Genomic DNA, 25,127 nt, shown 5'->3' with positions numbered 1-25,127 from the left:
ACCCATCCTAACACCATTTTGAGTCTGAGTGGCCCGAATCATTCCTTTGGTGTCCCATGACCAACCTTCCAATGAAGCTCAGTGTAAATCTGTCCAGCCCTTTCTGAGTTATCCCGCTGACTGACGGACAGATGGACAGGTGGACTGGGTCGATAACATGACCCCCCAGCTTCAAGATTAACTTTTAAAGGAAGAAGACGAGGAGAAAAGAGAGGTTTTATGTTTTATGTCTGCATCTCCATCTATGTCTGGTCGGCCATGCGGCTCACTTTTCCTCTTGACGTCTGCAGGGAGCCAAGCTGAGCGCCACTGGTCAAACTCTGATACCACATCCAGAGGCTTGTGGGTAAATCCTCGGGTGGATTCAACTCCTGCTGAGACAGTACAGGTAAAGAGAGGAGAGAGAGCACAGAGGAAAATGAGGAACAGACTTTAACACTCAGCCTCTGTTTCTGAAAGCATTTCTCATAAATACGAAGCCAAGCTGACGGAGTGCCATCGTCAAGACATTTCTGACATTCTTCCTTCAGCAAACCTCTGAAAACCTCCCTGTCTCCTCTTCTCTCTGTGCATCTCTCTTCTTCTGAGTCTTTTAAAGTTTGTTCCTGTCCTCCTCATTCCAGATGAATTGGCAGCTACAGTAAAGCCTCTTACTTCCATGTCTAGGCCGCAAATGCACATTGTGGTGACACACGCACGACATAAAGGAAGAGAAAGCAGATGAAAGAAGGGTGAGTGTGTGAGAAAGAAAGAGAGAGAGAGAGAGGACGACCAAACAGATTGACAGAGGGAGAGATCAAGAAAGAGAGCCTGTGCAATCAAGGAAAAAAAAAGTGAAAGGGGAAGCGGGAAAGACATGCACGCACCAGCCTCTCTACCGAGCAACGAAAGAAATAAGGACTTTTTTTTCCCTCAGATGTGTCTGAAATAGAACGGCACTACTCCTTTCATCCCTCTCTCATTATCCGTTCCCATCCATCACGCTTTTTTGGACGGCTTCAGCCCGACCGTGGAATGCTGCCGCCGCAGCGTTGGGTCTCAAGGACGTGGAACCATGCTGCCACATTCCTCCAGCATTGATCGTGCCTTTTATAGTCATGTTTACTGACCAGTAGTATTATACAAACCACCACTGGATGTCCAACAAACACGGCAACAGACGGCTCCACTATGCAGGATTTACATAATGCAAAATGAGAAACGTTATGGCGAACACATCACAAAGGCTAAAAGGAAGTTGATGCAATGACCTTTCTCAATCCTTCAGGTGAAACTGAGTCACTGTAGCAGCAGATAGCAAAACATTTTGAAAAGGAAACATCAGCATTTTTTATCATATATGCAAATGTAGATTGCTGTATATTCACATTCAATATTCAAGTATATTTAAATATTTTTATGTGATGGCACAAAACTTTCCTTTGCTGTCTTGTCAAGTTTAATAAAAACAAAGGAAAAATACAACCATATGGAGGAGCTTTACCAGGGGCTTCAGTTAAGAATGCTGCTGTTGTGGTTTGATCATGGTTGGGGGGGAAAAAAATCGTCTCTGTGACCGCCTTAGTTTTGTTGTTTAGCTTAATTGCACCGCAATACAAAACAGAGGTGAGGTGTTGAAGTGGTTGAATAAATGCTTTGTTGTCACACTCACCTGTGGGCCAGCATTTAAAACAGGTTTGCCTGTCAAAACCAGAGTGGTGGGAATTCACTGCAAGGCCTTCAGGAGGGAAGGAGGGGAAACGGAGAGCTTTAGTTGTCGCAGCTCACCTGCAGGACCAGAGCCTGATGTGGAGCGCACTCTCCGTCAGCTATGAGCAGCTTACTGAGGTCGACGTCACCAAACACACCCCTTGTCTCACGGCGCAAAACTACCTTCCTGCAAAAGTCCTCACACAAATGCTGACACACACACACACACACACACACACACACACACACACACATGCACACAAAGAGAGGGTTGAATGAATGGCTATATGTATGTACATGCATTATGGGGTTCCAGTAGTGCCAAAATGAGGCTGTTGCATATGGCATTGTGTAGCTTTTAAAGGTATCACTGTCTTAGTCTACTATCTATCTTTGTCCACTATCTAAGAAAAAAATTGGAAAATAGATGGAAAAACACAATATAGAAGATAAACTATACCATGGTTAAGTACAAATACAATACAGTATGAAGCTAGAAAACACTCATATTAGGGTCTATTGCCAGGGGTCCTGTACGTTCCGCTGTATAAATGACCTCAAATCATAATCTACGTTTTCACCATGAGGACTCATCCTCACTGTTTAAGCTGACTCTTTGTCTGACTGGCATAACCTTTCCCCTGATAACAGCTCTATAAATAAATGACCCCTTTTGTACTGCGACTAATAAGACCTTTCACTGGGATTTTTTCGTCTAAATGTGGAAGTCAGAAGTAGGGCTGTGCAATATGATAATACATTTCGTGGAACAAAGTAAAAATATCTGTCGATAGAGATTTTCCTCTAACGTTTCTATCATTGGTGTCCCAACGGTGATACAGAGCAGGACTCAGCCCAACCAAGACAAGATGAGGAACTAGAAAAGGGGGTACTTCTGTCATTTGGATATAAGAAATTTGACACTGACCACAAAATGGCACGTTGCAAAGTACACCGCAGACTCCAACACAACAAACGTCCTCTACCACTCACAGAAGAACAACGAAAGGCAGGACAGGGAGAGGCAAAAGATGCAAGCCATTGGAAGGCAAGTGTTGGAAGCACAAGAAAACGTCATTTCTGTTCAATGTCTTCCAAATACAAAGGAGAAACGAGAAAGCGCTTTTCACTTACAGAAAAACATACTATATTGTGACACATACAGCTATCAAGACATGATACGCACAGCCCTAGTTGGAAGTATTTACTTTTCATATTGCTGTTGTATTGTGTGCCGATAACTATCGACCCAGAAAAGTCAAAGCAATAAACCTTAACAATGTAAAAACAGTAATAACAACAAACAACACACCCATTGATGGACACTGCTGTACAGTGCAACAACGGGTAAGATCAATGGAAAAAATCAAACAAACCAACCGCGAGAGATGACTAAAGACAAAAACAAACCACAGTAGACACAGAGTGATAGACAGTGTAAAAAAACTGCACAATTACACCACATGCCGTTATATTCCAACGTAGCAAATGGATTCCATACCTGCAACAGCACAATTTTGCCACTAATTGAACCCGTGGGGAAAGGCTTGGAGGTGAGATGAACAAATGTGTTTGTGTGTTTGTCTGTATGTGTGTGTGGTTCCACAAACCACAATGTTTGCACTCATCAGCGTGTGTCATCAGTGTGTGTGTATGTTTGTGTGTTACCGTGGGCTGCTGAGGCTGGTTATGGTCATCCTCTATTGTGCTGACACACTCTGTCTGGCTTTGTGGCGGTGCTGAAACTACAGCAGATGACAGGAGACAATTTATGAGTTAACTGTGTGTGTGTGTGTGAGTGTGTGTGCGTGTGTGTGTGTGTGTGTGTGAGTGTGTGTGTGTGTGTGTGCGTGTGTGCTTGGGTGTGGTTGCAAAGAAAGCACAGCTAATCGCTTACTTTGGCAAGTTCTGAGTAATAGGGAGACAGTGAAAGGAAAGAGTAGGAAATGTCTTGCAGACACACACACACACACACACACACAAATATGCACATAACATTCAGCATTTCTTCACTTTAAAAATCTGGCCTGTGTCTCTGGAGCAGAACATTGCCCAAATCCCAAGTCAAGCTCCAGACTTCAGAGGACTAGAATGTGAAGAATGCTCTGACTCTTCTTTTCATAACTTGGTGAAATTGGCCATGATTGAATCAGAGTATCAGGTTTTATTAGCTTGGAAAGACACCCTGACCTGTAGGTTTAATCCCTTTCGGTGAATTCAGTATCTGCAGCATCTCTCGCAGCTACACACACCCATGCACATGTGCACAGACGCATGTGCGCCTGCATGCATGCACAAAAGTATTTTGATGAGAGAAGTAATTGCGGGAATTACGGAACATTCCCAGTGCACAGCCGAATGTGACTGGAGCAGGCTGGGGTCAAAGAGGGGGCGTGTGAGCGTGCATGTGTGTGTGTGTGTGTGTGTGTGTGTGTGTGTCCATCCGGCACCTCACAGCACCTGTTTGGAGTGATGTAGTGAATGGCTACCTTCAGAGCAACATTCCTCCTGTGAAGTTTGACCCTTGTCGGCGTGGTCGGACTCTTGACCTTTGACTCCGGTGTGTCCTGATTGGTCAGTTCCAGCCCTTTCCTCCTCGCCCATGTCCTCTGTCTGCCTGTTCTGTTTCCCCCTGGGGTGTCGTTGCCAAAAGATATTGCTGTTTGTTGAAGGGATCCATTTGTGCAAACACAAAGCTATTTACTTGAGATAAGAGTTTCCCAATTTCTCTCATGTCAAGGCCCCCAAAATAGACAAGCATTAGATCACTGATCCACATTAGATGGTAGTTTGTCCTGAAACCTTCTATCTGTGAGGATGTTTGTTGTTACTTTTGATTTAATACAGAATTGTATAACTGTTCTCCATCTCTGCGGTGTAGTTGGCTCATACATGAGTACTCTGTGTGCTCTGTGCTTCTACTGTGGGAGGAATGCCTGTGTGTGTGCGCGTGTGCGTGCGTGTGTCTGTGTGTGTGTGTGTGTGTGTGTTTGTGTTTTGGTGTTGCATGATCAATCAAATTCACACTTTTGAGTTTGAACATGTGTAATAGCTAAACCGCATGAGGGTGCAATTTGTAAAAATGAGTATTCATTTTATTTACACTGTAAAAAATTAAACAAATTGTTAGTGATCTGCTTCTGATCTATTTCCACTCCACACTGCAGATGGATACAGCACATTATAGGTCTGCTTACTGGCTGTTAACCAATCAGAGGCCAGAGAAGCACTGATAGGAAAACAGGAGGAAGGTCACAGCAGTCATGTCATGACTTGTGACAAGTCATCAGCCTCAACCAGTTTCACTAAATAAACTTTTAAAAATTGCCTCAACGGTTCATTTTTATGATACTGGTATAGTCAGTGTAATAATCTATTACACTGTCAACTATACTAATACTGATCATATCACAATTCAAACTGCAGAGGCAATATAGACTGAAATGATTGTAAAATAATTTCCCCATGTTATCCAGTCCCTGTTTGTTTGCATGCATGTGTGTATGTCTGTGTGCTTGTGTGTGTATGTGCATATGTGCATGGGCATGTGTACCTGCATGCTGATGTATGTGCATGAGAGTGTGTGTTTGTTACTTTTGTCACAGAAGTTGACTGTATTCACGTCCAATTAAGAACGAAATACTCCATCAGTATGACTGACTTTTATCCACTGTTACACACGTTCACTCTCATACTTTGTCTTAAGTACGCACACACACACACACACACACACACACACTCAATCACTCTCTCTAACCAATAATTTACATTTCAAAACAATCATCCATGTGGTACAGCTTAATTTAGAGCCTGCAAGGACTCATCAACAGTGTGCCTTGACAAGAGTTGAAGCCCTCTGAATGTTTATGGGGTTATGCAATGATTTTGCTGTTTTGCTCCTCATTGAGCCTCATATGCATAGACCTCAGGTTTCGAAGCATCTGCTGACTCCCTCTTTTCACTCTCTACTTTCCTCTCCCTTTCAAACTCAATCACTTCAGGCAGCCCTTTCCTTTACGGCCCAATTTACCCAACGTTTAACAGAAATACAGTCAAGCCCACAGCAACCGCCTGGGCCAAGCCAGAGTTTATGATCTATAACCATACTAAGGTTTCTCTCAAAGGCTCAGACCTCTCTGAAAACAGCGAGGGAAGTTTCTGATGCCATTTTAGCAGCAGTGGCCGTCCCAAAAAGTTGTACTCTGTTAGCTTTGTGGACAATTGTTTAAAAATATGAGGAGCTCGGTTTCTCCTGGAATACATTCTCCACAATGGGCCAGGTGCATAAAATCTGAGGCTTCTTAATTTGACATTATTACTTTTTTGTACTTGTCCCACAGTGCAGCTGTATTTGTTCTTGGCAGTCTTTCAGCACTAGGTACACAATGGTATGTGCAGAGAGAACCGAATATCACAATTCCAACTTTATGCACCTCATCATCAAACTTTGCTGCAGTATTTTGTCCAATGTGCCTTACAGCAGCATGTGTGCAGTCATTTTTAGCATTTATGGCCCCCATGGACATGGGACACTAACTCTGGCTGGGTTAGCAGGCTGTTGAGCAAACCGCTAGCCCTGGCAGCGTTACTGTACTTCCACACTGAGAGAAATTTGATGAACAAGTCACTGAGAGTCAGTCATTTCCTACAGAGCCAAGCAATCAAGGAAACTTGGCCGAGGAGTGAATGGCCAACAGCTGAGAAAAGTGGCCACGGCTGATCTTTTCACAATTATTGGCCAACACACCAGCCAGTCCAGTCAGATTTATGCATTTCCTTGTTTCTCTGTTGATGTGATTTGGACGAGTGGTTGATTACAGCCATTAAAAGCTTCCCAGTTGTCCCTAATTGCCTTTTGAAAGACTGCAGGAATTTCCCAAAACATAGCATGCTTGGAAACTGGAGAGTAGATGTGTGTAACCTTGGAGTTGATAATAAGCCTTGAAATGATGTTGCTGAATTCTTCCTGCTTACTTTTATTTCAATTTATTCGTAGGTGCCCCTTGCTTAACGGCTAAAGGATTGCACAAATTACTCCAGCTGCTTGTATACATTGCAAACATCTTGGCTAATGGGTCGCTTTATTCTGACGTTTGATTGCGGATGGTGCAAGGGGGTCAAATTGTATTGTATTGTTGTATCTATGTTTCTATGCTCTGCTACCAAGTTCGATAACTAGCAAGCACACAATGCAAAATTACCCTGGGTCGTTGTAAGTGAGGACATTTTGACTCCACTGACAGAAACGACATGGGTCCCGTCATCAGGCTGACTCACTGTTAAATTACGTGCTCATTTCATGTTTCTTGTTAAATCATGCCTCTGCAGTTCGACAGTCTCGTGAGCCTCACCGCTGGTAAGTCGCTGGGTCAGTGATGTTCCACCTCACTTCCTGTCCAAAGGAGCCGACAAGGTCCCCATGCTGTGTCCACAGTCCGGCCGAGCCATCAGCCGAGGCCGTGAGGAGGAAGAGGCTGTCGGCCAAGCCAAAGACCTCCACACTGACCAGCGCCCCCCCAGGAACCTTCCAGCTGTGCAGGAGAGGAGGCCGCTCACAGACTGGCTGTACAGACACAGAATGCTTAGAGTAAATGACGACATACCTACTGTCTTCCTCTTTATTTTTAATGGATACACCCTCTGACCTTTGGCATGGTGTCTAGAGCATAGTGTGAGATGTCCCAGATCTGAAGCTGGCCTGTTGTGTCTCCTGAGACTAGGATACTGTTTTCAGGCTGGTCTGAGCTCAGGCCCAGCACGCGCTCCCCTGCCTGGTCTGGGGCATAAACCTGGCCTGGAAGAAGAAACAGGAAACAGGGTTGTATTCTTTGACATATCCTACCATATGGAAACCAACTGGAGAGCAATGACTTATGTTGCAAAATCAAGTTAGGTTTTAGTTTCAGAGAAATTGACACCAGCCGCCTCCTGCAGGCTTTTTCTTAGCGAGACAAAAGGACATCTCAGTGTAGTCAAGTTCTTATACTTGATATTGCATGCAAGACAATCTATTTATACTCCAAAGTGGTAGCAAAACTGAAAATAAGCAACAGAGCTGCTCTGAAAAGACTATAGTGCAATTTTGAGTGAAATTACTACCCTCACATGGATTCTGTTATGTCACACGTCTTCCTGTTATGTCACGCTCTTAGATTCCTCTCAGCTAGAAAAATGCATGTACAGTACACATAATCAGATATATGCACATGCACATAAAAATATACAGATATAGCCACATAAATGCACACTTGCTCGCTTACACGCGCACACACACACACACGCACATGCACATAAATACACATGGATGCCGTGGTCGCGTTGAATGAATCCCTCACCACTAAACACAGATGGGATCTGGAAAGAGACATAGCTGTGGGCGGCCAGGAATGGTGCAGGCGTAAGGCCAAGACGACAGTTCAACCTGTCAGTGCTCAAGCAGTTTATAAATCCATTTTACCGAGGCGTAATTTGAAACGACAGCTGGTTGTCACTCGGTTACTACAGTCCAGGGTAAAATCCCTCATTCTGTAGTTCTATATTTAAGGTGTTAAACGTTGTGTTTTAAGGTGTCTGTTTCATTCTGTTTTTTCAAATGACACCCCATGCTCCCATCCCTCTCTCTCCCAGTCCCTCTCACCATAACTGTGTGTGTCTCCAGTGATGCTCCAAAAGCAGAGGTAGCCAGCCTGCGATGAGACCAGGACAGCCCTGTGCCTCAACTTTCTGTTGGCCGCTCTGTGCTGCAGGAACAAGAGGCAGTCCACAGGGGGCGCCACCCTGGAAGCACATAAGCAGAAAAAAAAACAAGGCAACAGATTATGAATGTAAAGAAAGAGAATGGACTTAATTGTGAGAGCCCGGCAACATCTACCTGACATCGCTGTCAAATCCATCTGCCAGATTTGTCATTTGGTAACATTAGCAGTGTCAGGTAGCATTAATTTGTTAAAATGTGAAAAAAAAGTGAAAGTCCTTGTTAAAAAAAAAAAAAAGCAGGAAATTAATTAAAGTATAACATTTTGATAATGAAACCACCCTATAATTTTTTTTTTAAAATAAAGTCATTTTTTTCAATGCTTATTCTTCACAACAGCATGATTTTTGCCCAGTATGTGGTCAACACTTGCAGCTTTTGGGAAACCATGCCTATGTTGTCTTACATGCTGCTAGCACAAATCAGCTGGCATGGAAAGTTATTCATATTTTCCCAAACAAGCATTAAGTACACATACTTAACCCTCTGGACTGCCATGCTTCCTGCCTTTTCTGCTTTGCAGTTTCCCACCTGACAGTTTTGACCTGTAGTTGTAGCCCCCCCTTGGACCAATCAGTGTAATTTTTGTTATATTTTGAAAACCATTGGTGTGGCTCATCATGCCACCAAATTTGGTAAAAATGTGTTAATCAGTGGCATCTGAAATATCTGATAACTACACTGTGTGTGATGGGTGAGCAAATGGAAGGAAGGAGACAATCATTCTCAAGTATCACTGTTATATCAGTAGTTATGAACTTAAAGGAGCAGTTCATCCAAAATACAAAAAAACAAGATTGATTACTTGGGTGAACTTTTCCTCTAAAAATGGTCTACAGAGAGATGGTAACACAACAGAAATAACTCAAACTTATGAGGTATTTCACATCGTTCAGTTTCAGCAAGGAAACACACACACACACACACACACACAGCTGCATCCTCTCACCCTGGCTGTGTGTCTCTGTGTAGGCGGAGCAGCGGTGCTTGTGTCTCCAGCCTCCAGATGATGACCTCTCCATCATGGCTCGCCGTGGCAACGACCCCCAGGGCAGGACACTGGCACACAGCCAGGACGTCTGAGCTGTGGACGCCGGCAGACTTCCACGACATGTCTGCCTTCACATACACATCCTGTAAAGATGTGGATATACGCAACAATTACTCAGCTTCCACTTTTTACTTCACTGCGTTTTCACATTGTTTAGAAAACTCCAGTTTTGCTCTCCTGCCAGCCACTGAAAACTACACAGAGCAGTCTGGGAACTATCTGGCTGGGAGGCTCTGGAGATTTATGTTGCAGTCTACTTATTGCTTTAAAACTCAATAAAATTAAACAATTGCCTGTAAAATAAAGGTTAAATTTCACAAGTGCTGGCAGATTTGTATCAACAAGAGAATAACTTTGCAGACAAACAAGGTGCCAGACTGGCTTCAGACTCTGCATTGCACACAGGCTTGCAGTCCAACAAACTATGGTATATATTCTTTGCACATGAGCCCCCACTGCGTGACTGCTTGCAGCTGCTCTAAAATAGCATGTAATGGGCTGTGTTACCTTGTGGAAAGGCATCTCTGTTTCTTTTCCCTGCCTTTGTTCGTCTTAGTGCAAACATCTTCTGATCAACACTTTCAGAGTGAAACATTTGGAGCTTTGCCTTGCTGCATTTGTTAGAGGATTTCTGCACCTTCATGACTGATCAAATGCTTTCTAAATCCACAGATTTCCTCAACTGCATTTGTCGCGCTTTCACCATTGTTGTTGTTGTTCTCTGAGTTTTTGCCATCTCTATTTCTGGTTTCCCTGGGTTAAGGTTACCTCTTTAATCTTCTCGAGCCCCCACTGGCGCTGTGTTTAGGTAGTCTAACAATACAAAGCCACAGTACACACAAATTTGTATGCAGCTGCGGTGTTCGACTGTGTTTCTATTCCAGGCAAGTTTGACTTCATTGTCTGTATACAGACAACTTGTCTGAGGGGGAACTTTTGCACTGGCTACCACTGTACCTAGAAGCCAAATGCACTGCAAACATAACATGCAACTCACATTTACTGTATTGCAGTCTGTTTAGTGGGTTGTTTGGTGCCGAGTCAAAACACGACTGCTAATCAGTAGATAAATCCTCAAGGAAAGCTTAAATCATTACTCTTCGGTCCAGTTTTAGAGCTCAGTTTCGAAACAAGGCTAGTGTAGACAACGTGTCGCTTGTTTCTATTAATAAATATGTTTCATCTGTATGTCAAAGTGCCTCCATATCCTTTTGAAATTCAGATGAAGTTGATATTTGATGATTTCCCTCAGATGTCAAGCCTGGTACAAAGTGAAACAGCTTGGTGGCTTTCACTGAAAGACGTGTCTTGCTTGGCACTGATTTCACCAATTACAGCTAATTTCATTTATTCCTATTTTACGTCATTCACTGATATCGTTTACTCCAAAAATAATATAATCCTATATTTATTTGGTTTGAAGGTGTTTTCTCAAAAACCTGCCCGGCCCTGCAGACATAGGCTTGCAACATGAGACATTATAAGTAGAAAAAAGCATTTCAGAATTTGCTGGACAAGCATGAATACTGAAAGTTGCCACTGTAGTCCTCTAGAAATGAATTTAACCGCAGAGCAGCTGGTGTTTAAAGTGTTTTGAGGTGAAAGGTATCGCTAGAGTTTGAGGTGTGAGCATGTGCACGTCTGCAACGCCAGACTTTTGTCTCACATTTCAGTCCATGTGTTTATGTTGGAAAATACTTCTTCCTCATTTCTGGAGACCTCTGTGTCAGTGTGCATAAATGTGTAGGTGGACATAAGTGCATGCATCTATGTTTTAAAGAGATTGCAGAACTTTTGTTTATTTCTTTATTTATTCCAGAAATAGGAGGAAATGCAAGATCTCACACTATCTCAAGCCCAGATTCAGCTCTAAATTTACTGGATACAAAGGGGAAAGTTGAATACTATCAGGCTACACTTGCAAGTTGTGTTTTATAAACAACATCTGAGACTAATTTGGGACAAATCCTCCCTAAGTGTCAGCATTTTAAGGTAGAATTATGTTTTTGTGACAGTTTTTGAGAAAGGCGCTGTGTTTTAAGGCTGCACTGGATTAGTCGCTATGGTGACAGCCATCTGTGTGGGACAGATGCATCTGCTCCCAGTCAACATCTGGGGAAGAGCTTGTGTGGAGGGTGATCAGATGATAATTCAGCATATTAATGAATTAAAGTGGTAATCCTCAAGTTCCTAGTTTTTTTTTTTTTTTTTTTTTTTTTTTTTAATTGTTATTTTGGCACCATCTTTGGTGCTAATCCTAAGAAATTATCTCCCAATCAAAGAGTCTATCTAGTTGCCTACTGTGACATTTTTCTTCTTGGACTTTCTGTTGATAAAGTTTGTTTCTGCAGATGCCACTGTTTTCTTTGTCTGTTCAGCCATGGTGGCTTCCACTGCTCATGCTAGCTGCCCTGTTCTTCTGTTTATTCCAAATAAACCACTGTTGTGGCTGCTGGAAATGTAAAGCGTTTGCAGTTTCAGGGCACCAGAGTATCTCTCCCTGGAAAGACCTACCAGGCACCAAGTATGCAAAATACAAATGAAAATACTTTGCATTTTGCATGCATGCAAAAGCTTCCATGCACTGACTATAGGAGGAATCAGTGTTGTATATATCAGTTGGTGAGAGTGGCAAAACGGACATTATTTTATATGAAATTGTTGTGGATCATTACTTTAAAAGAGCTTTGACTTTTACCTTGGCACCTGTGATGTCGTACTGAGCTATCTGCCGGCTCCACCCCACTGCCAGAAGGTGGTTGTCATGGAGACAGGTGACCCCTGTGACCTCAGAGTTAGTGACCGGCTCCAGCTTGTGCAAGTTAAGGCCATTTAGTAAGTTCCACACCTGATCGGAGACAAATAAACTTCAGCTTCATTAGAATTCTTTGGAAAGCTCTTGTCAGACAACTGAAACTGTGGTGTAACTAAGATGCAGGTCACATTCACAAGACACAGCATCGAACCTTAATAGTGCCATTGCGTGCCCCAGTGATCAGTCGTCTGTGGGAGGAGTCTAGTGTCATGCAGGTGAGCGGCATTTCTCCATGAGCATTGGAGATTGTTAGCCGCCTCCCTCCTGTTGCCACATCCCACAGGGACAGGGAGGAGTCAGCATATCCAGTCACCACCTGCCTCAGGGTGGGGTTGTACAGAGCACAGGAGAGCGCCGGACTACGCTGATTGTGTGGTACAAGTTCGTCTCCTTCATCAGGCATCCAAGCCCATCCTCCCCTCCGTCTTTCAGCCACAGTCAGCAGTGCTAAGTAATCTTTGCAGCCCACCAGCAATTGAGGCTGCCTCAGTCCAGGAAGAGGAGGGCTTAACAACAGGAGGGGGAAGTTGCCCTGATCTGGGATGCGTCCTGGCTGCAAGCAGGGGAACTGCAGGCGCACAGTCCTCAGACAGTGATGGGTGGAAATGTCCCACACCCTCAGCTCCTGATGAAAGAGCAAACCTCAAGCCATTATCTAGCTAATCACCATGGGCGTGCATTACACAAACAGGTACACATTCTCTACAGTGCTGTGGCGCATGTGTGCCACTCATGCATAGTTCTTGCACAATATAAGAAGAGGACTGTGTGTTTGCCGCTGAGTTGTAAGAAGTATCCTTGAAGAGTTGCTGATGGGGTTTAGTTGCTCTTCAAAGTGATATTTTCAAAATCAAATTACATTTGACACTTGCTTAATGCTCACTAAAGATTTGCAGGAAATAAGAAATTTCAAACACAGGTGAGGAGGCACGTGTCTCAACCCTGGCTGGTTGGCCTGAAACCATGTCTTGGAGACCATGGCAGTGAAAACAATCTTGGATACATCCTAGCTCTTAGCTGACTTCGTTTTTTTGTATTCATTGGCGATATAATAAAAGAAGTATGATTTTTAAAAGATCTATTTTCAAGGCAGCTTCCCTCCTTCTCAGCACTGTCTGAGGGACTCACAGCATCTTTGGAGTAGCTGAAGATCTGCCCTGCAGGTTGATAGATGATAACATCCAATACAGTGGTGCGATGACCCAGAAATGCAGCTACAGAACGGGTTGTCACGTATCGATTCCAAAGTCTGACTGCTCGGTCAAAACCTCCTGTTACCACCATCTGCAGAGCCCTGCTGTAGTCGAAGCATCTGGCACCCTGTACAGGAGACACAAAGTGCAAGAATGGGGGAGAAAATGAGATAGATTGAGACAATGTTGGCATACAAGAGTCAAGGGAGGACAGTCTATGAGACAGAAAGGACTTTTTAGGATTTCATGCTTCTGTTTACTTTGGAAAGTGTAGCATGACCATTCCTAATAATACAAATCAAGTTAGAAGGAGTCTCATTAGTTTGCACCGGGAAATTGTTGAGGGCAGCTCCATTGTTAAATTGGCTAGACAGTTTATTGGAGCATAAAATCAGTGTGCTCTCTCTAAAAAGAAAAAAAAAATACCATTGTGACTAATAGGAAACATCACCGCCCAGTTTAATATTGTTTTGTACAACAACATTACCTCTTTTCTCCACAGTCAGAGACAAAGTAGGAGTGTATGGTGGGTGGGAGCGAGTCTTTTACAATAATAAACTTGTCTCATATCTGATATTTCATCCTGTAGATAAAACACAGCTTAGAGTCATAAGTAATTCAGTTATATAATGTAACATCTGCCGTGTGAAGACTTTCTTGCTGTTTTTGTAAATCAACCATGACAGCAGACAGAGGCTAATAGAGTGAGAGTTGACGTCCAATACTTGACCCGCCCTGCGAGGTCACTGTCACCCAGACCAGAGCTCTGGTCTGGGTGACACATACTCATCCGACCCTCTTATCCGCATGAACAACAAAAAAAAAACTTTAAACACATTCTGGGAAGTGCTCTCTCAGGCCATTCAAAATGACAGCATTAAACCCGCCTCTTTTTAGGGCTGTCATGGCCCTGCCAAACACTACACTTTACAGTTAAGATTTTCCTCTGCATAATTGTTTTTATGGGATGAAAGGCTTATCACAATTAAAAAAAAAAAAAAAAAAAAGAAAACAGAAACTAATACACATAGCCTCAAATAACATAAGCTTGAATCGAGGCAACGGTGAACATGTGTTTGTCCAGTTGAAAGAGACACAGATATTCCCGTCTCTCTGTCTCAAAGAAAGATTTCTTCCATTGTTTCCCAGGTCAGTTCTCTATAAACTGTGGCCCTGCAATGCCCTTGGAGGCTATAATCATTTAGGGCTTTAATTAAAATTGAACTTGAACTCAACATTGCTATACCAGTCTTATCTTATGAGACTAAGCTGTAATATATAGTGGTATCTGAAAGTGTAAAACTATAACACATAATACAAATCAACATCAAACTGAGTAAAATGTTACACAATGAAGTGAGGTACCTGCTCAATCCTCCAAATATAAGGCTCATGCCTGAGTGACACGTCCATCAGGACCACAGAGGTGGTGTCGCTCTCTGATGATGTCACGATGAGGTCAGTCTGGGGCTCATACATCACCCTGTTGATTGGCTCCTGGTGGATGTTGGGGATGTGACGGTAAGAGACCAGCTTGCAGTGTTCACCAAGGCTCTGGGTCAACAATTGATACCAATAAAACATGTGACTGGAAAAATGATTTGTGAGAAACAAGTGTAATATGTCAACAGGTGCACATGCTCATGAATGTTTTATGCTCCATCATTTTCTAAGAAGTAGAAACGGAGCTCAGTGAGTAAATACAAGAGGTCAGGCCTACTGGGAAAAAGATCCTCTGCATGTTGTTGTCTCTCCTAAGGGAGCTTTCAAACAGACCCTTGGAGGGGTTCAGGAACCGCATGATGTTGACTCCTCCCTTTTCATCCCCCCATATCAGGAGGGAGGGTTGATCTGGAGACTAAGAGGGGGGATTACAGAGAATAAACTGTTGAACTCAATCATTCAAAGTTCACCAAGATCAACAGGAACATGTGCAGGAACAACAGCCTTACCTGGACATCATACCAGTAACAAAGAGCAGTCGGAACAGCACGAAACCCTTGCAGGGAAAAACAAGTGAAAATTTAATCTTGAAATTGTCATTTCGTGTATAGTAAAATGTTCAGTCAGAGAGCCATTAAACAATTAAAAGGTATGCTCGTAGTATCAATGTCTACCAAATAAGTGGACGTCTTCAAAGACTTTGGCCGTGGAGACACTGAAAAAGTGGAAGTCCCTGCAGTCGGTTGCTATGACAACCTTGTGGAAGTTGCCCATGTAGACGGCATCAGTGGTCCAACCCCTGAATCTCTTCCTGTTAGCCACTTCCTCTGCAGGGTCCCCGGCCAGCTGAGGATTACATGGAAAAACCGTGTGTGTTTTGCACACTTCTGAGTCCATGTACCCATGTTCAGGTACAACTTGCTCACTCACCTCCAGCGTCTTGATGATGTGCAGGCTGCTGTTCCAGACAGTGAGGTGCCCCCCCTTGCTGACAGTAATATAGCGCAGTGGGGGAGGATGGGGAACTGCAACCACACGAGTAGTTGGCTGCCGCTGCAGAACAATGAATACAAGTCTTATTGATGCAAAAGACATCAGAGAAGGAAGAAAGGAAAATCTGACAAAATTGAGAGCAGAAGGATGAGAGTATGAGAATATGGTGCTGGTGTAGTAGTTACTTACAGCCTTTCAAAGTTTGAAATTTTGACCTTTAATTATGGAGCTTATAAAAGGTTAATACAGGTAAAACTTAAGGGTAGCTGGATGTGTGCAACAGGTTTGGCCTTAATTATACTTACAATGTAGGAGTTATAGGACATTGAAATTTTTAAATGTTTACCCTTAATTATAGGGCTTCCTTTAGGCCAAGATGTTTATTTTTATAAATGCCAAACCACTCAGTGCTAAAATGCATGCAATTCCTCCTGGTTTAATCTAAACTGGAAATGTCAACTGAGATGCCATATTGGAGTAAGGTATTTTTAACTTGAATGTGGTGCTTCTAATCAGTGTGAGTCATCATTCCTAGAAGTTTGGTCAAAGTCAGACCAGTAGTATCAGAGACATCCCTTCAATACCTTGTTGTGAGAGCAGAGTCTGATATGTGGTTGGGCATCCATGAGAGCAGCTCTGGGTTTGGATGTGTGGCATCGCTCTGTGTACTCCAGATACAGATAGAAACTCAGCTGCTGCCAGTCCACGTGGCCCACACCATCAATATCCACCTGGTTATGAAGAGGTGGTACCAGTTACAGAAGCCTTTGATCATCTGCTAGACTTGTATTTTCTGTATCGGCACAGACGGTTCATGTCAGGACTGAGGTGATATGATTTGATGTGATATGATGATGGACTGTACTGTATTAGATATTGGCCCATGAATACTATAGTTTATGGTGTGGTATGTGCATGCAGTGCTGTTCCTTTTTATTGCTTCTTTCAAAAAGTTATTACTATTCCTCTTTACCTCACTGAAGAACCTCTCCACCCAGGCAGCCTCTATATCTGGACCAACAACAGCGCTCAGAGTCTGCTTGAACTCCTCAAAATTCATCCCATGTTTTTCCCTTTCTCCTCGGTTCCTTCCACTCCGTCCATTCTGTCTGTTTTCCTGTTTCTGCAGGCCGGCTTTTGGACGGGGTGCCTTGTCTGACAGAGTGTGACAGGTAAACGCGTCTCTCAGGAGTGGCAGGTGCTGCAGGCTCAGTTCCTCTGCAGGACTGACTCCACAGGCTGGATCACTGCAGAGAGGAGCACAGCAACAGTCAGCTAAAGAACAGACCAAGAGTTTGGGAGACGTGTAGGAAATATGACAACAATAAAAATAAATTAACAAATATATAAATGAAATGATGTTTTCATCCCGCACAGCTTTTGACCATTTTCTCAGCATCCATAAGACATGAACATAATAGGCGATGGATTAATGTATAGAGTTAAAACTCATTCTGCAGTAGATGAATACATGGTTAATTAACTTAAATAATTAATATTAAACATGATAATAAACTTGATTGGTAGAGGACTTCTCTTGACACATGTTATAAAATGATCCACAAGAATAAAATAAATAAAATCCATTCACACAAAAATAAATAAAAGACACAAAAAGACATTGTAGGCAAACCACAAAAATCCCAAAATGCATAAACTATATTGAATTATTGATATTTCCTTTGTAAAATCACAAATCTACAGGCCACATAAAAAAGGCAGCTTGAAGTGTGAGCATGAAGTCCTGAAGTAAATGATTTACCAAGGACATGTGGATCACTTTTTTGTGAAACACCTATCACTTTATGGGTAAGTTCACCAGCAGAACAGTCTTTCAATAAAACTTTTTCCTTTAACTCTGATGAATGAAGCATCATGTATAATTTGCATCTGAGTTCCTCGGATCTTTTCATTCTCCAGTATCTGGTGAAAGGATCGCTGCAGAATGAATGTAGCACCTCCTAGTGGTGGCAATGGGACAGCACACTTGTAGTCCACAGAAAAGGAGAAATTTAACATCCAGTAACAACACACACACACACACACACACATTAAATATGTTGTTACATAATGCATGTATAGCTGAAACAGACACGAAAACAAATTACTGTTTGAGTAGAAGCTGTAAATGGCATGTGAATTAATATGAGGGATTTAATGTGTTTGTGTCCGTGTGTGTGTGTGTGTGTGTGTGTGTGTGTGTGTGTGTGGTAAGGGTGGTGGGACTAGTTTTGGAGGAAGTGTTGAAAAGATCAGAGGTGGCCTCAGTGCCCCCACTTCAGATGAGGAGGGCCAGCAGCAGCTCTTGTGTGGCCCTTGTTGCTAAGGGAAACGGCAGACTTGAACAATAAGTGTCATGTCTTGGCATTGTGAGCTCTCCTCCAGGTCCATCAGACCACGCATGAGCGGACCTTTACATCAGTTTATTGTCACAATTAACCTATCCCTCGCTAATCATTCTTAGATTCTGTCAGTGGGGCCGTAAAATGATTAAGTAATAAAAAGTGTGCTTGCTTTCTGAAAAAGACGCAAAGAAAGCCAAGCCAGTGTGCTTAGAAAGTCTTATACATCTTCTTGAACTACTGGATGAATACTGAAGTCAACACATGTTTTTCAGATTGCAAATTTTTGACTGAGATGAGGGAGGAGGAAGAAGAAATAGGAGGAATTAGTTTCCAGTCAGTGATGATGGTGGCTCCATGTTCAGTGCATGGATGCATTTCTGTCAATTATTCACTATCAAGTACAAATGGAAGGACTGGGACAGTAATTGTATGAGGGAAATATATGCAGTCTGCATTTTGACAGTTTTGCATATTGGGGAACATCATGTAGTAGTAACTTAGAGGGCTCTATTTTCGCAGACCAGGCGAGGCGGAGGCGCAGCGCAGCTGCGCTGCGCCAACTGGGAGTGGCCAAGTGGATTTTGCTATTTTGGCACGCCGTGCGCCTTGGCGCAACTACTACGCCGTTCCTCCTACCGGCGCAAGGGAGGAGAGAAGGCGTGGAGTGGGTTTGACACAGCCGATTCACTTTAAACCAATCAAATGAGCCCCTGTCCTCACCTTTAAAATGCGCTGCGCGAAGGCGTAATGAACGTTCACACAATTGACATGGAGAAAGAGAGCAGCCGCGACACACACACAGTGAGGCCAGTCTTGGCTGCTGGAATGTCGCTGGAGCTACCTGCCATCCATCTGTCCATCCATCCATCCATCCATCCATGCATCTATCCTTAAATTCGTCTTCCTGAGTCCCCTGTCTTTCCATTACCTAGCTGCCTCACATCTCTCTTTTTTCCAGCTCTGTCACCGTCTGTTAAAGTTATTGATTTTTACAAGCAAATATAAATTTAACTGTGAAGCCCCCATTTTTAATGAATGTTTTTACATCAAAGTATAATCCTCGCAGTATTCATATAAATACATGTTTGTTTTGCAACTTTTGACTCCCGTCACTTACTGATGTAACGACATACTAGAGATTAAAACAAAATCCGGTTCATGAAAGCTTTTACATTTGCTGTTCTAAACGCCCAGAGTCTGGCAAGGAACCGATGCATTTTACATTTTCGATTTGTGTGGAATCAGGGTTTCCCCTAGAAAAAAAAATTGGCACCGGACAATGTGACCGGCAGGTTTTCAATTTACCGGACAAATGTTTGAAATTCCGGTCAAATATTATCTGAATTTATTGAGCTTAAAATTATATGCAGGCTACATAAGAATGACATCAAGGCATGTCAATTTATAGCGTAATATTTTTATTGAAAGGTAGGCTATATCAAATAAAATGAGTGCCGTCAATTGTCTCAAGTGCGTAACGTCTAAAATAAATAAATAAATAAATAAATAAATAAATATTGCACAAGCCTGTGCTCTTTTAACGTGAACATTGCATACAATTGCAAACAAATGCAACTACAATTTGCAAACAAAAATACTGGTTCATACCATTTTAATAACGCTGTGTGCTGCCAACTTGAAATCAAATAGATGCAATAAAAACTAAATTCAGCAGCTGAATTAAAATCGAAAGTCTCAAGTGTCTCTCCGCAACTTGCAATGCGCATCAGTCTTGTGACCTTGTTCTCCCCGAGGCAACTTTGCTGCGCTGTTTTGATCCGGTTCTGCAGAGAAAAACCTCTCTCTCTCTCTCTCTCTGGTACATTGGAGACAGGGATCACGCAGGCTATTTTTTTCAAAATAAATAAATAAAATTACGTGAAAATTGACTGTTTTAATAAAATTCAAATTGTGCTTAGAGGGAATATTTTCACCGGGCATTTAAAAATTACCGGACTTTGGCTGATTTTAGGCTACCAGTCATAGTCCGGTGATTACCGGATAACGGAAACCCAGTGTGGAATATTTATATATATGGAAGAAAAACTGTGTAGTTAACAGGAGCAGCGCCAGACACCATGACTGGAAAAAAGACATCACCGTACTGGACACATTGTTTGACTGACAGGTAATCAGATTGGGTTTCCATGACGCTGCCAAACGGTGCCAGTCTCCTTTGATCTGACATCAGTTGTGTCGGGACAGTCGATATGGAGATACATTTATGTGCTGATTGAGATTATAGCACTGAATTGTGTTTTTTGTGGTTATTTATTGCATTGTTACTGTGCCTGACAATCTGTGAGGTTTTGGAGACGTGTGCGCACTGCCCGCCTGCCAGCCAAAATTCCACTGCGCCGGCCCCGCTGCGCCTTGCGCCGAAAGTAGACGTGGTTTCAGGAGGCGAGCTTTTGGCGCACCTCGGCGAAGCTTTTTGGCACGAAAATGTCACTGCGCCAGGTTGAATCTGTCGGCACCTCCCCCCGCTGCGCCGCCACTCCCATCTCGGCGCACCTAGGTCTGGGAAAATAAGAAACTGTGCGCCCCACGGGTTGCGCTGGTCGAAAATAGCTTTGCGCGGGGTGCGCCTCACTGCGCCACCCTGCGCTGCGCCGGGAAAATAGAGCCCAAAATGTGCAACAGACCATACACTCTTTATTAAAACTGATCCATTATCTATGTTAAAAAACAGAAATTTTGCACACCTATGGATTGACAGGTGCATTGGAGAAGACCAGAGGTCGACAAACACAGAACAAAAGACTCCCACACACTGTCCACTTCACTTGCAGTCAGAGATTTTTAATAATGACGTTTTGGTACAGAAACCGTCATCACTTTTCAGTACAGAGAGCTTCATTCGGTTATTTATAATGAATAATCTGGCACCTTCATTGGGTTATTTATGATAAAAATGTTGTTATTAAATATTTCTTGTTGAAAGTGAAGTGGGCAGTTTACAGGAGAGTTTTGTTTTGTCCATTATCTATCTTAAAAAGACAAAACCAAGCTAGAGGAAACTCACCAAGACCTGCTGTGGGGAATCTCGTTTTCATAAACCACCCATGGATTGCTGCTGTTTCTTGAAGTATCCATTCAGATAATCTGGACCTAGCTGTCTGAATAGCTTCAAAGTAAAAAAAAATACTGCTGCTTTGGCTGCCTCCTCCAGATCTGTTTGCTGCTGATGAGGAAACTATCCAGTGTGCTATTCTAGGTGAGAGAGAAAGATGCTGCATTCTGAACCCTCTCTCCAAAGACCAATCTGAGATCCATCCTCCAAGTCTAAACATCTAGAGCCTTTGTCTCCATCCCCTCCTCTCTCTCACAGACAAACCCAATCTGCTCAAACAAAGCCTCTTGTCTCCTGACAAGAGGAAGGAATGTCCAGGTCCATAGATCAATAAGCCATCCGTCACAAATGTTTGACCACACGGAGAGAGGAGAGTCAACATGTCATTGATGAGTGGGGAAGAGAGATGAGAGTTTCCAAAATAGTTGCAAAGCTGTTGTGGGACACAGAGCCACAAACCCAACAGGCGAATCCCCTGTTGGTTAATCATTTAAAGAAGCTCGGTTGTTCAGAGCCAGAGGGAATTAGATCGCCAAGGGTCACACTGTCGGTCATTTCAACTGTTACCGCTGACTGATGATAACCATGTAGTTATCCTGAAAAATATTTTATAGTATGTGCTTATGTCCTCTTTGCAAATAGATAATATCAACTCAAAGACTGTAACAACGATGAAAAAAAAAAATTGTCTTGCAAAGTCTAATGCAGCTTAATGATTGCCAAGCAACCCAAGGCAGTTTCACACATGGCTTCACTGGTGAGTGTGTGCTACCCAGAGTGGCCTCACAACGTGTTTAATGAAGGTAGCCCAGTCCCAGTGAAACCTGGTCTACTGAGCAATTCACCTATTACAGCCATGTCTAATATTAGACCGGTGCACACCAGTACACTGTAGCTGACTGCAGGTAGTTTGTTTCGTCCTCTGGCTATGATGCAATGGCCAGTAACCTCCAAGAGACACTGAACCACTGACCCTAAGCAATTATCCGGCAGAACCCAAGCCACTTTTTCTGTTTATGAAAAACTAATGAGTGTGTGTGTGTATCGTGTGTTCAGTCAACCAGCAACAGCAGAGAACATACCAATCTGTGGAAGCACATTTTGTGTCTGTGTCATTTAGAGGTCTAAGAAAACTGGGTAGTCACCTCTTTATGTTTTTAGACAAAAGTGTTGGTAAACCCAGTGGTGACAAACCACAACATATTCAATTAAACCTACATTTACTTGTACAGATTTACATATGTAGTTTCATTTCATTTGAATTTTATGGTCAAGGAAGATTTGTTATATTAGTTCAACACAAGGTGCTATATTCTGTGTAACTGGAATGGGCATTTTTCATTTGCTATAGAGATGGAAAGAGGAAGACAAAAGATCTACTTCAGAAGTATTCACCCCTTTGTTTCATTCTGGGCTAAATCTCACTTGTCTGACTGGCAAAGAATGTTTTTCATTTCAAATGTAACTTGCACTTCATCTTCTGGTGGTAGTTTGAGTTATTATGAGTATTTCCTATCAAGTTTCTCCTAGTTGTCTGTTCTGTATCTGATAGGTGTGCATCATGGTAAGAATTCAGGATGTTAATGTGTAATGACTGAAGAATCATGTGCAGGATGGAATAAGTGGTTTCTATTGATTCATGGTAAAACTAAGCAATTACTTGCCTACAAATACAAAGCATTCACATTAAAATTGTTTCTCTCCTATCAAATGTCCCTGTTAAATCAACCTATGAACTAAACTACCCCTTACATTGGATTTAGTTTGCAGCTTTTTTTTTTTTATCATTGGGGGATGAGATCAAGGTATTTTTTTAAGCTTGTTAAGCTCTTGTTTACAAATAAGACTCCGCAACTGAAAAATACATCATGTTACAAAACAGTGAGAAAACAGTCCTGCAAGCAGTATCAGCAGCTGCTTACACTTTTTGTATATCAAGTTGACATCATGAGGTGGTGAAACTGCGTTTAGGGCTCATGGTTAATCTTTTTCCTTCTGTTCACAGGGCGAGCATCAGCAGGGATCCTTTCTACGACATGCTGGCCACGAGGAAGCGCAGGATAGCCAATAAGAAATGACTGGTCCCATCCACATTGCTGCCAGTGTTGTCACCAGCAAAAACCTTTTCTGTGTGTGTGTTATGGGTGTGATGAAGGTCTCCCACTCCTCCATCCAGGGACAGAGGACACAGAGGAGGCCTGGGAGGAAATGGTGCTTTAGACAGACACAAATAGTCCATCGTCATACCAACTAGTCAAGGAGGATGTTTTTTGACTTTCGGTGCTGATGCTGTGCCATCTCCGCTAGACTGGACGGACAAGAGAGAGCACCTGTGGACGGCAAATCCTCACCGACTGGATTATAAGAGACTCCTTAAAATGGACTTCACCCCAGTTGGAGACACATCCATGGCTGGAATCATGGTAAATCTATGACTCTACTGCCCTCTGTTGGACATAAAAGGAATTTAAGCTGCTATTGTTTGAATCAAATGGGAGTTTTCATGCATCCTCACTGAAAATGTAACTGGCAGCCCGTCATCAGTGTGCCACATGTGCTGTTTCCTGCCCAGTGCCAACAGTCGGCTCCCACATGCCAACTAGCATTTTATCAACTTGACCTTAAGTGTAAACTGTGTGTTACTGCAGAGAGCCCTGATCTTATGCATCAGCTGGTCTGATTGTTTGCCCCGAATATACTTTTTGTTCTAAAACATTAATGAAATGTACTGAAGCTGTGAAGAAAAACCTGGGCTCACTTCAGATTCATCATCTTATTTCCTCTTTTAAAGCAAAGCTAAGAGAATCAGCTTCAGACCATGTAAATTGGGGACTAACAATATATTTTGTGTGTATTGGCCCTTTAAAATGACCACACAGTCTTAAATTTACAAAAATCTCTAAAATTCTGTTTCCACTTTGCAGGGTACTGAGTGTGGATTAATGAGAGAAAAATTAATTTAAATGATTGTAGCATCAGGCTGCAACATAACAAAAGTGAAAAAAGTGAAGGGGGTCTGAATACTTTCTGAATGCACTGCATCTATATAACTATGTATCTATCTATCTATCTATCTATCTATCTATCTATCTATCTATCTATCTATCTATCTATCTATCTATCTATCTATCTATGCACACACACATATACACATACACATGCATGTAAATATATAGAGATTTATATGTATATATGTGATATACATATACACACACAGGCCTTTTAAAGTCCTTGTCACCCCAGCTTCCACCCTGTAAATCAGCCACTGTGTAGATATTAACAATTACAATTAAATTTTCTTTATGCATAAACCTGGACTCCATTGTCTTGCAGCTACTGATTTTAAGCTTCATAAATCTTTATATTCCTACGCTCAAACTGAGTCTCTGCTCTTCTTTTCAGAGGAAGAACCTGTGTTATAGCATTGTCCTGGTGGCTTCCCCTGCTGTTGTTCTCAGTTTACTACAATAGCCTGTGCAATCCCAGATCTCAAGCCCTGTGGAGACGTTTAGGTGAAGTGCAAGCAGATGCTAGCAGCATGAGCGTGCTGCCGAAAAATCTGCACAAACTGTGGGATGCTGTTGACTCAGCATGGACCAGTCATTTTGTTGGATTCATGCTGTTCTGGAGGCAAGAGAAGGTCTGATGTGGTAACAGCTATGTGTACTGGAGTGCATACTAAATGTAGACCTACTTTTTAAATGATTATTTCAGGGATAATGGACACTAATCATTAGTGGAAATGTAGTATTGGCCAATTTATAATGTTTT

The 25,127-nt window shown here is 42.5% G+C and overlaps 1 protein-coding gene across 1 annotated transcript; it reads right to left on the bottom strand.

Moving 5' to 3' along the window:
* Nucleotides 1-242: 242 nt before the first annotated feature.
* LOC115378219 (WD repeat-containing protein on Y chromosome-like) lies at nt 243-19,414 on the bottom strand. Its single transcript, XM_030078405.1, has 18 exons — nt 19,401-19,414; nt 16,912-17,185; nt 16,523-16,669; nt 15,876-15,998; nt 15,620-15,791; nt 15,455-15,501; nt 15,223-15,360; nt 14,868-15,056; nt 13,438-13,629; nt 12,719-12,934; nt 12,461-12,673; nt 12,193-12,342; nt 9,393-9,577; nt 8,327-8,466; nt 7,335-7,483; nt 7,041-7,252; nt 1,768-1,876; nt 243-374 (listed from the first exon to the last, which is right to left on the bottom strand). The coding sequence occupies exons 1-18, from the start codon at nt 19,412-19,414 to the stop codon at nt 243-245; spliced, it is 2,802 nt and encodes a 933-aa protein (XP_029934265.1).
* Nucleotides 19,415-25,127: the final 5,713 nt, after the last annotated feature.

Source organism: Myripristis murdjan, chromosome 19 (genome assembly GCF_902150065.1).
Source record: "Myripristis murdjan chromosome 19, fMyrMur1.1, whole genome shotgun sequence".
Taxonomy (NCBI): Eukaryota; Metazoa; Chordata; class Actinopteri; order Holocentriformes; family Holocentridae; genus Myripristis; species Myripristis murdjan.
Note: the sequence above shows the minus strand (reverse complement) of the source record. Positions and strands in the feature narration are given on the sequence as shown.